The 17,141-nt window shown below is 45.2% G+C and overlaps 1 protein-coding gene across 28 annotated transcripts in view; it reads left to right on the top strand.

The window, feature by feature from the left end:
- The window catches only part of KLC1 (kinesin light chain 1), a 58,640-nt gene that overhangs the window by 18,922 nt on the left and 22,577 nt on the right, over positions 1–17,141 (top strand). For all 28 annotated transcript variants that reach the window (XM_089908250.1, XM_022575977.3, XM_022575976.3 and 25 more), the window contains 8 exons: positions 2,228–2,306; positions 2,799–3,024; positions 7,076–7,163; positions 7,778–7,879; positions 10,712–10,885; positions 11,032–11,131; positions 15,630–15,679; positions 15,765–15,832. In XM_089908250.1, the coding sequence (XP_089764376.1) occupies positions 2,228–2,306; positions 2,799–3,024; positions 7,076–7,163; positions 7,778–7,879; positions 10,712–10,885; positions 11,032–11,131; positions 15,630–15,679; positions 15,765–15,832 (887 nt within the window). The remainder of the gene's footprint in view (positions 1–2,227; positions 2,307–2,798; positions 3,025–7,075; positions 7,164–7,777; positions 7,880–10,711; positions 10,886–11,031; positions 11,132–15,629; positions 15,680–15,764; positions 15,833–17,141) is intronic.

Raw genomic sequence — 17,141 nt, forward strand, 5'->3', positions numbered from 1 at the left:
AGCTTGGTCGGTTTCTTGGTGAGGGCCTTCTTCCTGGTGTGTCTTCGTGTGGCCTCCTTGGTGCATTTGTGCAAAGAGAGAGAGAGAGAGAGAGAGACCTAGGGTCTCTTGCTCTTTGTGTAACTAATGTTGTCATGGTGGCCCCATCCTCATGACCACATCTAATCCACACTACCTCACAGAGGTCCCACCTCCAGACACCATCACACTGACCATTAGGGCTTCAACATAGGAATTAGGGGGTGGGGAGGACAGACATTCAGTCCCTAGCAGTACGTTTGTTAAAAGTAAGAAATTAACGTTGCTATTGCTGCGTCACTATTAACGAAACTACAGCCTTTATTTGGATTTCACCAGTCCTTCCATTAGTGTCCCTTTTCTGCTCTAGAATCCAATCCTGGATTTCACATGGTATTTTGAGCTAACATTTTTTTAATGCCTACACAGTTCTAGGCATGTTCGCTACATAATCTGTGTACCATTGAGTTCCACATTTGTGTCTCCAGTCTGAGCCCTCATCCTAAGACTGTAGGAATGGTTTTGTGTATTGTACCAGCAGACCTACACTTGCCCTGTGTCTTAGCTTGGGCTACCATAACCAGATACCATAGACTAGGTGGCTTAAAGAGCAGATCATTTACTTTCTCATAGATCTGGAGGCTGGAAGTCAGATATCAGGGTGCCAGCATGGCTGGTTTCTGGTGAGGCCCCTTTTCCCAGCTTGCAGATAGCTGTTTTCTTACTATGTTTGCACATGGCAGGGTGTGGGTGTGGGGGGAGGGAGAGCTAGCTCTCTGATGTCTCTTCTTGTTATTAGGGTACTAATCCTATCGTGAGGGCCTCACCCTTGTGATTTTATCTAACCTAATTTCCTCCAAATACCATCACACTGGGGGTTAGGGCTTCAACATGATCTTGGGCACAATTAGTCCATAGCACCCTGTTTTATGAGGCATACTGTATTTCTCCCTTGCATCTCTAGGTCAGGAGCAACTGAATGTTTTGATTTAAAAGATATAACTCCGGTAGGTTGCTGTGGGAATAAGAATAGAGAAGTGGATTCACCTGGAAAACTGGATAACATTGAGCAGGGGAAAGCTATTCTCATAGAATCAGAGACATTTAAAACATTTTATTTGGAAAACATGTCTAGCTTGGAGAAGAGATACAATGAGCTAACCCTGCCTCCCCTTTTAGGGGGTTCGCATGATAATTTTTCTGCCCCGTTCCTCCTACCGCTGCTGGTGCATTTCCTTGGCATGAGGAGTTCTCCTGTGAGACCCAGGGCTGGGGTCAGATTCAGGAGATTGAACACAGGCGCAGTGCTTCCTCTGTCCTCTGCAGCCCAGATTCCATTTTTTGCTGATTATCTCAGCAGAGTCCTCGATGACGTTTTTCACTCATTCCAGGATCCAGTTCAGGACCACATGTTGGACATAGTGGTCCCGTCCCTTTAGTCATCTTTCATCTGGAACAGGTCCTTTCACAGAAAGAAGAAAGCCTGTCTTTGATGACATTGGTATTCTTGAAGAATACAGGCCAGTTACTTCATAGATTGTTCCTCAGTTTGGGTTTGTCTGGTGTTTCCTCATGAGTGTGTTTGGATTGTGTGTCCCAGATGGGAATGTTATAAAAGTGACATGTGCCTCTCAGGTCCCTTCCAGAGGCAGATGGTGTCCGTCTGCGCCAGGGCGACGCTGAGTTCTCCCCTGGTCAAGCTGCTGTCTGTTCTCTCCAGCGTGTACTCACTCTTTTTACCTGAGGGCTCATCTGTGGGGGACACGAGTCATAGGCTGTCACACTGCTCTTAGGGGTCCTGCTGCGGTGGAGATGCTGGGTGGGGAGGGGAGTGTCCAGCCTGCCAGTTCTGCGGTGTTCAGAGATTTGCCATTTTAATCATTTGGTTTCCAAATAAAATTTATTTCAAGTAAGGGCTTCCCTGCTCTTTGAACTTCTGTAGGACACGGGTGACGACTAAGGCACAGAGATGCCATCGTGATCTGTTCTGCCACTCTTGCCCGGACAAGTACTTTGAGTTCAGTCTAGCAGGCCTTTTATTACTCTTTACTGAACTGATGGATAGACCACATTGTGGCTAGTCCTATGTTTGATCTGAAAAACAAACCATCTTTTCCATTTTTAGTTTAAATGAAATTTGTATCAAAGATTTCCAGTGCAGGATTTATAGTATTTGTAAGACTAATATTGTCCTGGGTTGGTTTTATAGGAGGACAAAGACACTGATTCCACCAAAGAACCTCTGGATGACCTCTTCCCGAATGACGATGATGACCCTGGTCAAGGAAGTAAGTTGGGAGTGGTGGTTAAATGGCAGCATGCAGACGGAGGTGGCGGGTCCTCTTGGGGTGTACTTGCTGTCATTAGCAGGCGGTGGCGTGCCTGCAGCCTGCCTCACAGCAGCCCTTGCACACTCAGGCTGCCTCGTGGTTCCCCAGAGAATTGTGCGTTGTTTTCTCGCTGGGATAGAGTAACGTGTTGAGCCAGTCCTCGTAAACGGGCATGCACCAGCAGTTCCGACGCGATCTGTGGATTCTCACAGAGTGAAAGGGCAAAGGAGTTTTCCTGGGGCCAAGAGCAGTCTCACCACACTGTTGGGGCGCGTGCGGCATCCCCGACAAGTTGCTGGTGTTGCCTCGCCTGCGCGGGGAACGCTGGACAGGTTTGGTACAGTGGGGACCACGTGCTGACCTGGACCAGAGCCAGAGCAGGGAGCGCTGATCAGCTGGCGTCATCGGGTGATTTTCTCTGTTGCCTGAAGTGAGCCCTTCTCTGTGCAGTGCAGCAGCAGCAGAGCAGTGCAGCGGTGGCCGCCCAGCAGGGTGGCTACGAGATCCCCGCGCGGCTGCGCACCCTGCACAACCTGGTCATCCAGTACGCCTCGCAGGGGCGCTACGAGGTCGCCGTGCCCCTCTGCAAGCAGGCCCTGGAGGACCTGGAGAAGACCTCTGGCCATGACCACCCGGACGTGGCCACCATGCTGAACATCTTGGCCTTGGTGTACAGGCTAGTAGTCCTCATTTTATTCTCTTAATTTGACCTAGAGACAACGTTTTTAATGAGCTTGTCCTAAAAATACATTTCTGTAAACTGTTATGAGCTACTTTTCCAGCCTTATCGTCCATTTGTCTTCACACAGCCAGGGGTTAAATTCAAACATTTAGCAAGTTCTCTGGCAAGAGTATGACCCTGAAGAACAGACGCTGCCTGGGGCTCCCAGGCAGCCGTCCAGGACTAGCCCACAGCACCCTTCGCTCTGGCCAGGCTAAGCTCTTTTGATTTTTTTCCCCACAACACTTGGTATACCAGGCTCCTTCTGCCCACCCTGCCTGCCCGTATCCCCTGCCTTTCTGAGGCCTTGTCAGCTCTCTCTCCTTTCTGAATCCAGGGCTCCACGTGCCCCTTCCCAAGTTGTGCCCCATAACCCTGTCCCTGCCTCTCTCGCAGCGCTTGCCCTGTACTTGGCCTCCGGGTGATTTGAATTTTGTCATCTCTTCTCCCGGGATCCTGGCTCCTTGAAGTTGAGGACCAGGTTGTCTTCTTGTCTCCACCTTGAGTCACTTGAACATGTTTGCTAACTCAGAAGCCTTTGGTGAACTTCCTGAATGGAATTAAATAGTTTGCCTAGGCACTGACTGGGCAGTGGTACATGGGAGCCCTTTGTCTGCTTCTGTCTTTTAGCCGAACTGACCTGAAATTGAGCAGGTCGGGGTGTTACTCACATGCAGGACTGGTTTGCTGTGGCCACTCCAGTGTGGTGGGTTTCAGGGAACTGCTCCATTTCTTCTTCGTTGGTTTGGTTGTTTCAGTTTAGCCAACAGTTTTGACCCAGATGTATGTAAGACTTTGGGCTGGTTCCTGTGAGACCCTAAAGATGGATACATAATACCTGTTTTCAAGGAGAAACCAGAACGTGGAATTTGAAGTCAGGAGAGTTCAGTTTGTATCTCTGCTAAGTGGCCCCTAGACAGAGGATGTTGTCCAGAGCCCTTAGCTTTTCTGAGCCTCTGAAGGGTTGCAGGGGATGTGAGACGTGGTGTTACCTGGCACTGTGAAATAGTCAAACAGCATCATCTAAACCTGTTTCTAAAGGAACTGAGAACCTTGTTTAGAGAATAGGCTGGCTATGTTCATATGTAATTATAGAAGCAGGGAGACTGTTGTTAATAAAATAACACAGAAGTGGGAATTCCCTGGCGGTCCAGGAGTTAGGACTCTGCGCTTTCACTGCTAGGACCCGGGTTCAATCCGTGGTTGGGGAACTATGATCCCATAAACTGCTTGGTATGGCCAATAAAGAAAGAAAGTAACCCAGAAGTGTTCATGGAACAGAAAGATGCCTTCCAGCTGAGGGGATTAGGGAAGGCCTAATGGAGGGGTGCGAGCGCTTTCTGCGGCCTTGAAGGGTGTGTTTGGGGCAGACTCCTGTATCCTGTTTGGCAGTAGTAAGAGATGGGGCTGAAAGGGCTGGGCACTCTGCAGGTGCCAGGTCTTAGAAGAGTGGCTGTGGGGAGTGCGCAGGACCTGAGGGGGCTGGAGCCTGGAGGCAGGGCAGCCCGGCAAGAGGCAGCAGCATGGGGCTGGCGGGGACGGAGCTGGGAACCTGAGCAGGGAGGGGGAAAGGAGGGGGAGGGCTCCATGAAGAGAAGAGGAGTAAACTGTCCAGAGAGGGAGGTGATGGCCTTAAAGAGCACCGGAAGGAAACTGAGCACTGCCATGCCACTGCTGCAGCTCCAGGCCACTGCCGCGGCTGGGCTTCGAGAGCAGCACAGCCTTTTCCATGCTGCATAGCACTCTGTTTTACAGGTAGTCCTGACATTTTTTGACAGGTTCCTGCTGATGGACATTTAGGTTTGCAGATTTTTACTGTTATGCATTATTGTAAGAATTCCCTAGTCACAGGTTGCATTTAAAATCTTGGTAGATTATGCTAAATTTCATTCCAGAAAGGTCTTTAAAAAATTTACATGCCTACGAAGAACATGAGAGTTTCTGGCTGATGGTAGATATTTTTATTGTAAATGAGTTAAATAAAAAATGTGCGTAGAATGCCACTGGAACTTGTTGTACTTAGGGTGCGTGGTCACACAAACGTCATTGTGCTGGGTACTGGGACTTCGGTGGCCTCTCCTCAGTCTTGTGTTTTTCCTTCTCACTATAGTGTGAGAGTTTACTCATGTCAGCAGAACATTTGAAAAAAGTTAGCAGCTACGTATATATTCATATTTAATGTTGTGTCCTAGAGCTGTACCATAACTCTATTTCAACATTTTTCTGTTAAGGGACATTTAATTTTAAGCTTTTTGTGGGGGGGGCATTAATCTACTGATGAACATCTTTTGCTCAAGTTTTGCTCAGGATTTTGTATTTTGTTTTAGTGTCAATTCCTAAAGCGGGTTAGAGTATAAACATGATACGCGGGCTTCCCTGGTGGCGCAGTGGTTGACAATCCGCCTGCCAATGCAGGGGACACGGGTTCGATCCCTGGTCTGAGAAGATCCCACATGCAGCAGAGCAACTAAGCCTGGGTGCCACAACTACTGAACCTGCGCTCTAGAGTCCGTGAGCCGCAACTCTTGAGCCCATGTGCCCCAACTACTGAAGCCCACGCACCTAGAGCCCATGCACCGCAACGAAGAGTAGCCCCCGCTCGCCGCAACTAGAGAAAGCCTGCGTGCAGCAATGAAGACCCAACACAGCCAAAAATAAATAAATTAAATAAATAAATTAAAAAAAAAAACACAACATGATACGCTTCTTGGTACATGTTGCCCAGCTGCTTTCAGGAAGGTGGTGCCAGTTCACACTCCTCCTCCTCCATCACCAGCCTGGGGCTGGGCTGCTTGTCTCTTACTCTTTATTAATGGAGAAGTGCAGCATTGTGTATTAATTTGTATTCTGTGATTGTGTGTTTTTAGTCATTTGTGTCCTTCTGTGAATGTTCTGTTACCTTTTTTTAATATATGTTTATTCATTTATTTTTTGGCTGTGTTGGGTCTTCATTGCTGCACGCGGGCTTTCTCTAGTTTTGGCGAGCAGGGGCTACTCTTCGTTGTGGTGCGTGGGCTTCTCATTGCAGTGGCTTCTCTTGTTGTGGAGCACGGGCTCTAGGCACGTGGGCTTCAGTAGCTATGGCACGCAGGCTCAGTAGTTGTGGCCCAGGGGCTTAGTTGCTCCTTGGCATGTGGGATCTTCCCGGACCAGGGCTCGAACCTGTGTGCCCTGCATTGGCAGGCGGATTCTTAACCACTGCGCCACCAGGGAAGTCCAAAACCTATATACTTGGCCAGAATTAGTGTGCTTCGGAGGATCTGGAAGCCTTATTAGCCCTTCCAGTGTTCTGCAGGACAGTCTGGCTTCTGCAGGGCAAAGCCTTGCTGGGCAGCCGTTCTTACTCAGTTGGGAAGTATGTGTACTAAGTCTCACAAAGTAAGTAACTGGTTTGCAGCCCCATCATCAGGTAGCACTTAAACCAGGGGGGCTGGGCTGGAGGTGCTTCTGTCTCCCCACTGTCAGCAGGACCCTTTGCCCCGCCCTGCTCCAGCAGACACTGCGGGGTGCGTCCTGGGCTTCTGTTTCACAGGCTTTTCCATGGCACGTGGCGAATCATTAGCTTCTTAGAGCAGCTCTGTGAGTCACGTCCTTCCTTTTTAGGTGGGCCGACTGCGACTGTGGAGCCCATGTGACATGCCAGAGCCACGCAGCCGGTAGCTGGCAGAACTGGGTGCAGACACTGGGATCCGTTCCGTCTGCCTCACCGTTCTGGACGGCCTCGCTTACTGTGTGCGGGGTTATGGGGGTAGTATTGTCCCAGTGATCTAGATGGGAGGGTCAGGTTCAAAAGCTAATCAGGCCCGACTCCCAGCTCACCTTGCCAGTACGTTTATTGATGGAGTCTTTTTCTCCTACATTAGCAGTGTTTTTAATAGTTTTAATAGCTAACGTCTATCTTTTAATAACTGAAGCTTAACTTCTATTTCTTTAGTTCCAAAATTACATTTTAAAGAGATGTAGTAAGCTGTGTCTATAACACTTAACTGTATGTTTTTCAATTTAGAGACCAGAATAAATACAAAGATGCAGCTAATCTACTGAATGATGCCTTGGCCATCCGTGAAAAAACTTTGGGCAAAGATCATCCTGCGGTTTGTATACTGGTCCTTTCATTCTTTTTATATATTATTTTCCCTAATGTATTTTTATACCCATCTCATTTTAATATTAAACTCAACAGGGAAGATTTAAGAGCTGCCTTTTCACTGGACGGCACAGGTAGGACTTCCCTCACTTAGTACAAGTGATGAGCTTCAGTGCTGGTGACTCCCATTTAGCAGGTGTCAGTGTGCAGTTAAGTTGTTTATCACCCCACCTCAGATGGATCACGTACTGTGTTTTTTGATCCTAAATCAAATTGCATGTACTTCTGTAAATTTTTTCATAAAGATTTTGTATTGTCTTTTTATTAAAATCTGGTGAGATTTGCATATAGATCTATTTTGGTTGGCTTTGTGGCTTTCAGTGAAATTAAAAAAATCAAGATCCTGTTGATGTTGATTTGTTAATTTTAATATTCTGCAGTGTTACTTTATGCAGTCTGTCTGTAGACAGTGAGATTGCTCTTTCGCCTTTAAGTGGAGTCATGTTCCTTCATCCAGCTGAGAGCTCTTCCCTGCACATACTGGGCGTGATGAGTGTGTGATGTCTCACATCCCCTCCACTGCTGTCGTTTACTGTTCTTCACGGTTCCCTGTGTTGGTAGGTGGCAGCAACTCTGAATAACCTCGCAGTGCTTTACGGCAAAAGAGGAAAGTACAAAGAAGCTGAGCCGCTGTGTAAAAGAGCTCTGGAGATCAGAGAAAAGGTGCGACTAAGGACGGTTCTCCTTGAGATGCTATGTTTTATGCTTTTAAATAACTCACTTTTTTTTTTTTTTAATAACTCACTTTTAAGCTTTGAGATAGGACCACTGTGATATATCATTACTGACCATTTACTGAAAATAAGCCCTTCGGTCAGGTGGGCAGCCCCAAACGCAGCCAGATGGGCCCATACACATGGGAGTTTAGGAGGAGTGGGTATGCAGAGGGTGGAGCCTTGGGTCTGCATGCCCTCCCAGCCTGAGGCCTAGAAATGATTCAACTGAAGAAGGAATTTCTCAGGCCTGTAGGTGGAAGGCACGGGGGCATTTCATTGACGGTGGGGCACGTGCCTGTCAAGAAGAAAAACATTAAAATTTTAAAAATGAGGTCAACAAATATGCTTATGAAACTGAAGAAAATGATTGTTTTTGAGAACTAAAGAGTAACTCAGAGCTGTAGATTAAGTCAGTCATGGATGTGTAATGTCAGCTAATACAGTTTATAGTAATTAGGTATTTTTTAAATGTAACTTGTTAATTTCAGCAGTGCTCTGGATGACCGTGTATTCAGATGTTAGAGACTTGGCAGGTCCATGCCATGACTTTTTTTTTTTAAAGGTTATTTTATGACATATAGGTTTGTTTGTTTATTTATTTGTTTGTTTTTGGCTGCGTTAGGTCTTGTTGCTGCGTGTGGGCTTTCTCTAGTTGCGGCGAGCAGGGTTTACTCTTCATTGCGGTGTGCAGGCTTCTCGTTGCGGTGGCTTCTCTTGTTGCGGAGCACAGGCTGTTGGCGCGCGGGCTTCAGTAGTTGCAGCATGTGGGCTCAATAGCTGTGGCTAGCGGGCTGTAGAGCGCAGGCTCAGTAGTTATGGCGCATAGACTTAGTTGCTCTGTGGCATGTGAGATCTTCCCGGACCAGGGATCGAACCCGTGTCCCCTGCATTGGCAGGCGGATTCCCAACCGCTGTGCCACCAGGGAAGTCCAATGCCATGATATTTTAATTTGACTTTTGTGTCATTATTTACCGTTGATACTGAGCAATCAGTCATTTAATTTTGAGTCATATGGCAAGGACCTGGGAAAGGGAAGATGAAAAGGGGCTACTTACCACATTATGCAGGTGAAATTTTGTCCATGTTGCCATCTGCATAATATTTACAAAATAAAATAGTCTTTATTTATTTTATTTTATTTTATTTATTTATTTTTTTGCGGTACGCGGGCCTCTCACTGCTGTGGCCTCTTTTGCTGCGGAGCACAGGCTCCGGACGCACAGGCCCAGCTGCTCCGCGGCATGCGGGATCCTCCCGGACCAGGGCACAAACCCGTGTCCCCTGCATCGGCAGGCGAACTCCCAACCACTGCGCCACCAGGGAAGCCCTAAAATAGTTTTTATTTTATTTTTTATTTATCCACTGAGATTTTGAGTGGGCTGGGGTTAAAATCAGGGAGAATCACAAATGTATCAAATTGAGGATTATGAACTATAGGTGATGATCTATCAGATTCATTCATATATATTTGCTCTTTCGTTCAGTCATGTAGCAGACATTTATTGAGGACTTGGGGGCTCCCTGCTTGGTTAGAGTTGGTGATTTCAAATTAGACACAGTCCTTTCCCTGGGGACACAGTGCAGCAAGCAGACCTTGGGAATGCAGGTGCTTTGGCTGCTAGCCTAGAGCTCAGGGAGCACATAGAGCAAGGGCTTCTCCAGGTACAGGGCTGGGACTGTGCTGGGCATGGCCTCCCATAAACGGCCAGCGTTGGAGCTGAGTCTCAAGAACTGAGGTCAGAGCTTCCCAGGCAGGGAGAGGAAGGGAATGCAGAGGGGATGGAGAGGCAGCCTGCGTCACTGGGGACTGTGTAGGTAAAGGCACAAGGTGAGAGACTGGATGGCTGGCTCAGGTCCTGAGGAAGCAGTGTAGTGTTTGGTCGTCCACCTGTGTGCCAGCACCGTCCTAGATGCTGAGAGGACATTACATCCAGACATTGAGACAAGGCATTTGCACACTGAGGCTTACATCTTAACGGGTGAGAGTCAGGCGATAAAGGACTAAATAGTTAAGATAGTTTTGGGTAGTGATACTTGCAAAGAAAGAAAAAAACCAGGTGATGTGCTTGTGAGTAAACTGGGTGGGGATGGGCTGAGGGCTCCCTTAAATTGGATATAAGGAGGTCCTCTCTGAGGGGACCTGAAAAGAGACTTGAAAGATGAGTTATTTAGTGGAGGGTGGGGAGCAGGGCAGTGCTGGGAGAAGAGTGTTGGGCGTCTGGGACAGTAAGTTCAAGTTCGAAGAGCCCTGAGGTGAAGTTTGAAATGTGAGGGAAGTGGTTTGGGATGCTCAGAGAATCTGGGTCTGAATGTGAAGGGATACGTAGGATGTGAATTGAAGAATCGGAAGTTTCCTTTGAAGGCTGTTCTGTGCAGGGATAAGTGTAATGTAGTTAGACTCAGAAGGGCCAGGTGTAAGTTCAGGCACTTCAAGGACTGGGCGGCCATATTAAACAGCCTTTATAAAACCCAGTTTCCTCATCTTCATACTGTGCATAGTATTGCCTACCATGTAGGATTATTATAAGAATTAAAGACACTAAAGCACGTGAAGGAAATCAGCATAGTCCCCCCCCAAGAATAAGGAGTTCAACAAATTCTGGTTAAGTTATTTTTATTATTGCATGGGGAGCCATTTAAACATCATAAGCCTGGAAACAAGGCACAGTCGTATTTATGTTTAGAACGCGCCTTCTCATGATAGGGTGGAGAATGGATCGGATGGTACCATGTGAAACAAATAATAAGTGTTTCTAATACACTATTTTTTATTCCCAGGTTTTGGGAAAGGATCACCCCGATGTTGCCAAGCAGTTAAATAACTTGGCCTTACTGTGCCAGAACCAGGGCAAGTACGAAGAAGTAGAATATTATTATCAAAGAGCCCTCGAGATCTACCAAACCAAACTGGGGCCTGATGACCCCAATGTGGCCAAAACGAAAAATAACCTGGTACGTTGACAGAGGTACAACTCTATAGATAGAGCCAGATTACTTCCTTCCTGAAATCTGAACTCTGTTTCATAGTTTAACCTATAAATAAGAACGTATGCTTCACTTACGTATGAAGAATAGTAAGTACTTTGTTTTATTTTAAGGCATCCTGCTATCTGAAGCAAGGAAAATTCAAGCAGGCGGAAACACTGTACAAAGAGATTCTCACTCGCGCACATGAAAGGGAGTTTGGTTCTGTAGATGGTAAGAAATGTACTGTTGTTTCTAAGCAGATGCAGTTGTAGGATGCATTAAACATAGTGATTTCCGTGAAGCAAAAGGATAAAAAAAAATAGTGATTTCCAGCTTGAACTTGGTAATACCCAAGTCATCACAGTATTTTCAAGGTAGAATTTAATTTGAATTTTAGAAATGATTTTCCATGGAGCGCTTATTGGAGAGGATGTGACCCGGTCTGAGTGAGTGCCCATCGGCTCATCATTCATCATCCAGTGACCGTGGTGAACCCTGCGTACCTGCCCTGGCATTACCGATAATGGAGTCATGCAGCCTGTGGTCAGGGTGATGGGCCACGCTACCCTCACCGGAGTCCACACGTGCTTTAGGCACAACCTAGATGCACTGACTCCAGAAAGCCTTCCTGGAGTCATTAATGCTTTCTAGAATTGCTCTGTAATACAGTGGTTCTCAAAGTGCTGGCAGGAACCAGCAATTTCAGCGCCACCTGGGATCTGTCAGAAATGCAGCTTCTCAACCCATCCCAGGCCTGCTGGGTTGTTTCACGGCCTTAAGGAGCTAAGGCCTGTCTCCTTTGTATCCCTTAAAGTATTGTAGGTGCTTAATATTAATATTTTGTAAGATTTTAATTGCTCAGTAAAACAATATTTGTGTGTTACATAAGGCATCTTCCCCCCTTTACTGCCTATTACATAAGGATTTCAGAATGTCAACAGTTGTTACTAGTGTGTGGGAAACCTTAGAATTTGTGGGGAAAAAGGTTTTGATTAATAAATATTTTCTTCTATAGAGAGTTTCTAGAAACTACTTTTGAAAAATCTTTGAAAAGTGTATTAGTTTTTCTCTGTTAACAAGTGGAGCAGTAAATCTCTTACTATCAGAAGATCGTAATGCCTCAGGCTCATCATTTTGAAAATGGATTTTGTTTGCAGTTGTGCCGGGACTGGATAACAGCCCACCTCCCTGGACTTGTACAGTTCACAGGGCACTTTCATGTCCTCGTCTAACTGTAGAGACCTTGCTGGTTTTGTGTTGATTGCAGGCCATCTCCTTAGTGCTTCTTTCAAAAAATTTTACTCTTGGGGAAGACTTGTTTCCTTGTGATTTGCTAGCTTCTTTCTACTAAAAATAGTAGCATGAAGTCCAGTTAATTGGGTTCTAGTTAAAAGCAGTTTTTCTGTACTCAGATTTATCCTCCATACAAATGTTAAAACGTAGGGCAGAAAGGCGTTTTTTCTTTAGGCAAGATGCACATGTGTCCTGGTTTGCTGTCGGGGCGTGGCTTTCAGGTCACAGGGCCTTCTTGGCTACAGTGCAGCATTGAAACCCATGACCTGGTTTGTTGTCAGGAAATCTAGTTCTCTTAACTGGTGGATTCTTGTCTGTTCTAACAATAGGGTTAGGTTAGTACATAAAGCTAAAACTGCAGTAAATAACAGTGTTATTAAGCTTTAAATACTGTTCACTTTTTTTTTTAAATAATTGTGATATACAGTTATTTTTCAAGTATTTGAACAATTGTACGAGCACCACTAACTGAATAATCCTTCCATTCCCCCCACTCATTCGTAAGGTCATATTCTAAATTCTTTATCAAGTCAAGGGTTTTGTTGCTGGTGGTAGTGGTAGTGGTAATGGTGGACCATTCCTCTCCATTTATGCAGGTATTGATTCTTGTACCGGTTGCACATCTTCTTGGCTGCTGTGGTTTTGCAGTGAGGCGGGGTGGGGGTGAAGTTAGATATGTGATGTGACAAAGTCTGTAAGTACTCTTCCTTTTCAAAACTTCCCTGGCTAGTCTCACCATTGTTAATTGAAGTATAGTTGATTTACAATGTTGTTAATTACTGCTGTACAACAAAGTGATTCAGTTATATATGTACATTCTTTTTCTTTTTATATTCTTTTGCATTATGGTTTATCATAGGATACCTATTATAGTTCCCTGTGCTGTACAGGAGGCCCTTGTTGTTTATTCATTCTGTATATAATAGCTTGCGTCTGCTAACCCCAAACTCCCACCCCACTCCTCCCCCACCCCCCTTCCCTTTGGCAACCACCAGTCTGTTCTCTATGTCTGTGAGTCTATTGCTGTTTCATAGATAGGTTCCTTTGAGTCATATTTTAGATTCCACATATGAGTGGTATCATATGGTATTTGTCTTTTTCTGACTTACTTCACTTAGTATGGTAAGCCCTAGTTGCATCCATGTTGCTGCAGATGGCATTATTTCGTTCTTTTTTTTATGGCTGAGTAGTATTCCGTTGTATATATGTACTACATCTTCTTTATCCATTCATCTGTCGATGGACTTTTAGGTTGTTTCCATGTCTTGGCTATTGTGAATAGTGCTGCTATGAACATAGGGGTGCATTGTATCTTTTTGAATTACAGTTTTGTCTGGATATATGCCCAGGAGTGGGATTGCTGGATCATACAGTAATTCTATTTTTAGTTTTCTGAGGAACCTCCATACTGTTTTCTATAGTGGCTGCACCAATTTACATTCCCACCAACAGTGTAGGAGGGTCCCTTTTTCTATACCTTCTCCAGCATTTGTTATTTGTAGACTTTTTAATGATGACCATTCTGACTGATGTGAGGTGATAACCTCCTTGTAGTTTTGATTTGCATTTCTGTAATAATTAGTTATGTTGAGCATCTTTTCTTGTGACTGTTAGCCATATGTATGTCTTCTTTGGAGAAATGTCTATTTAGGTCTTCTGCCTTTTTTTTTTTTTTTTCGCGGTACACGGGCCTGTCACTGCTGTGGCCTCTCCCGCTGCGGAGCACAGGCTCCGGACGCACAGGCCCAGTGTCCACGGCTCACGGGCCCAGCTGCTCCATGGCATGTGGGATCCTCCCGGACCGGGGCACAAACCCGTGTCCCCCACATCGGCAGGTGGACTCTCAACCACTGCGCCACCAGGGAAGCACCCTTCTGCCCATGTTTTGATTGGGTTGTTTGTTTTTTTGTTGTTGAGTTGTGGGAGCTGTTTGTATATTTTGGAAATTAAGCCCTTGTCAGTTGCATCATTTGCAAATATTTTCTCCCATTCCGTAAGTTGTCTTTTCATTTTGTTTGTGGTTTCCTTTGCTATACAGATATTCACTCTTTTAAAACCAGTATTTAAAACTAGTTTCATTCTTCTCCTATGACATGCCCAATAATCCTAAGAATAGTTAACCACATACTAGTCTTTTAGTTAAAAACAGTTTAAATATGTAATCTTATTTAATTTTCTCAACAGTCCTGTGAAGTGGGTCACACATTACTCCATTTTAGGAGCGAGGACACTGCAGGCTAAGCGACTCGCCCAGGATGGGTAGCTCATGAGTGGTTGGATTGGGTGGGAGCACAGGTCTTATTCTCCAGAAACCTCAAAAATAAGTGAAGAGACGGGATCATGAAAATCACCTATAATTTCATCACCCAAATATGTCTTAATTTTTTGTGTCTTTCCTTCCTTTTTTGCCAATTGATTTGCATAATTGAAACCACACTTTATATATAATCATGCATACTGCTTATTTCCTTTTATACTTGTAGCTTAAGCATTTTTCATGTCAAAATATTTTCATAACCTTCACTTTTAAAAAATATTTATTTGTTTTTATTTTTGGCTGCGTTGTGTCTTCTTTGCTGTGCTTGGGCTTTCTCTGGTTGCGGTGAGCGGGGGCTACTCTTTGTTGCAGTGCGCAGGCTTCTCGTTGTGGCTTCTCTTGTTGCAGAGCACAGGCTCTAGGTGCGCGGGCTTCAGTAGTTGTGGCACACGGGCTCAGCAGTTGTGGCTCGCGGGCTCTAGAGCGCAGCCTCAGTAGTTGTGGCACACGGGCTTAGTTGCTCCGCAGCGTGTGGGATCTTCCCGGGCCAGGGCTCAAACCCGTGTCCCTTGCACTGGCAGGCAGATTCTTAACTACTGCGCCACCAGGAAAGCCCATAACCTTCACTTTTGAGACTGCTTATCCTCCATGATGTGGGTGCATTAGTTGGAAGCTTTGGATGAGTGGTATGTGTCAGTGTTCTCAAAAGTGAAGAAAATTTTAAAGGAATATTGATTTGTAGTTTTTCCATTTTTGCTCCCAACATCTTACTACTATTTCTTAGATTTTTGTTTAATGTTAGTTGTTCAAATTCTAAATAGTCCCAAGTGTTACGTGAGGGTTCTAGCATTAAAAGTTTCCTTATAGGGACCCTAGCATTTGTCCGTGTTTTTGATCGTTGCCTACCCTGTCTAGGTAGGTACCTTTGATTCCATGTCTTCTGTTCACAGAGCTGCATGTGAATGGCCATTTCCTCCTGGTTTCTTGTGGTCTGGTTCTGTCTTCATAGTCTTTATTCTCCATTGTGAAACCTTGTCTGTCCATGATGTGAAAAGTAATATCTGAGAAGGATCATACGGAAAACAAAACAGAAACCTTGCAGTTGCTGAAACTTGACAAATTCTACTTTGTGGGCTCTGTTATGCTTCAGTTTATAGTATGTTATTTTTTCTTCCCTAGATGAAAATAAACCCATTTGGATGCATGCTGAGGAAAGAGAAGAATGCAAAGTAAGGACATACTATTTCGAGAGATTCTAAATTGAATATATTGCTTAAGATAATTATTCACTTGAAATTATTTGCTATAATTTAGGGAAAGCAAAAGGATGGGACTTCTTTTGGAGAGTATGGTGGCTGGTACAAAGCCTGCAAAGTTGACAGGTACGTCTGCTTAACTGAAAAACAAAGACACAGCTGTGGAAGGTGCTAATGCTTCAAAGGTAGCTTGTAAATGACCGAGTGTGTAAGTTGCTTAAAGTGGTGTGGTTGCACAGTCCCTGATTTTCCACAAATTCCAATACAAACTCCATAACTTCGTAAATGAGGTAATTCTTGTACACAGAACCCACCGTAATATGGGTCACGTGGGTAACATATTGGTTCTGTCCATTAATGCTGTGTCTAAGGCTAAGTACCAAATCGCAGGAGAAGAGATGACTAAATATAGAGACACAACATTTAAGGTGGCCATAGAGCAAACTCACGGGAAACAGGCCAGCAGACGTGCAAAAGCCAGCACTTTGCAGGTGTGTCCAGGTGCACACCCCGGTCTCTCCCTCAGCCCTCAGGGCCTCCGAGTCTGCGGAGGGTTGTGTGAGCCCCTTCGCCAGCAGCCCATGAGCCTGTGCAGATGCCCGTTTCCTCTTCTGACTGCAACACCTTTCCTGCAGTCTTTTTCCTATTTTAACTTTTGCTCACCCTTTAAGACTTAGTTTACCAGTCTTCTATTTCAGAAAAACTCTCTGAACCCCTAGTTTGGAACAAGTACTCCTTCTTTGGGTTCCCCATAGCACTTAGCATAACTTCTGAATTGCATGTGCTTTGTTTCTCCCAATACTCTGTAAATTGTCTCAAAGACATGGAGTATAGCTTCTTTATTTCTAAAGCGCCTATCATCAGTAAGAAAAGAATCTCTCGAAGTATATCTATACTAAAATGAACTAGACTTATTTCTCGTTTCTTAGTAAGAGTGCTCTGTGGGGAGTGCAGAAGCACTGTCTGTGTCCACACTGTTTGTTCATCCTTTCGCACACACAGCCGTCATTCTGTGACTCAGATCTCATTGGTGATGAGTTTTGGATTCACTTTGCTTCCCCTCTACTTGTAGAGGGAGGGGAGAAGGTAGATAGCAGCATTAAAACATGTGTCCTCTTTACTACCTGGCACAGTCAGCTCTGCCCCCGAGGGGGGAGAAGCCTGATGGTCACTGGACAGACCCAGAATAGACATTTTTGTTGAGACTGCCCGGTGGTCTGTGGGAGCAGCCACAGACTGGAAAGAATACAGGGGCATGTCCCATCAGCCACAGGGCTCAGTGCAGTAGGCAGGGGATGCTTGACATAGAAGAGCCTTTTAGAGTTTTACAGTTAAAAAAAAGTACCATAGAAATTTAAATAATTTCGGCCAGACATAAGTCTGTTTGTCCTTTAGCTTATGTGCTGTTGATAGTGGTTGCTCTAAACTTACATTT

Source organism: Delphinapterus leucas, chromosome 2 (assembly GCF_059928025.1).
Source record: "Delphinapterus leucas isolate spDelLeu-1000000601 "Yukka" chromosome 2, BTC_Dleu_Yukka2, whole genome shotgun sequence".
Classification (NCBI taxonomy): Eukaryota; Metazoa; Chordata; class Mammalia; order Artiodactyla; family Monodontidae; genus Delphinapterus; species Delphinapterus leucas.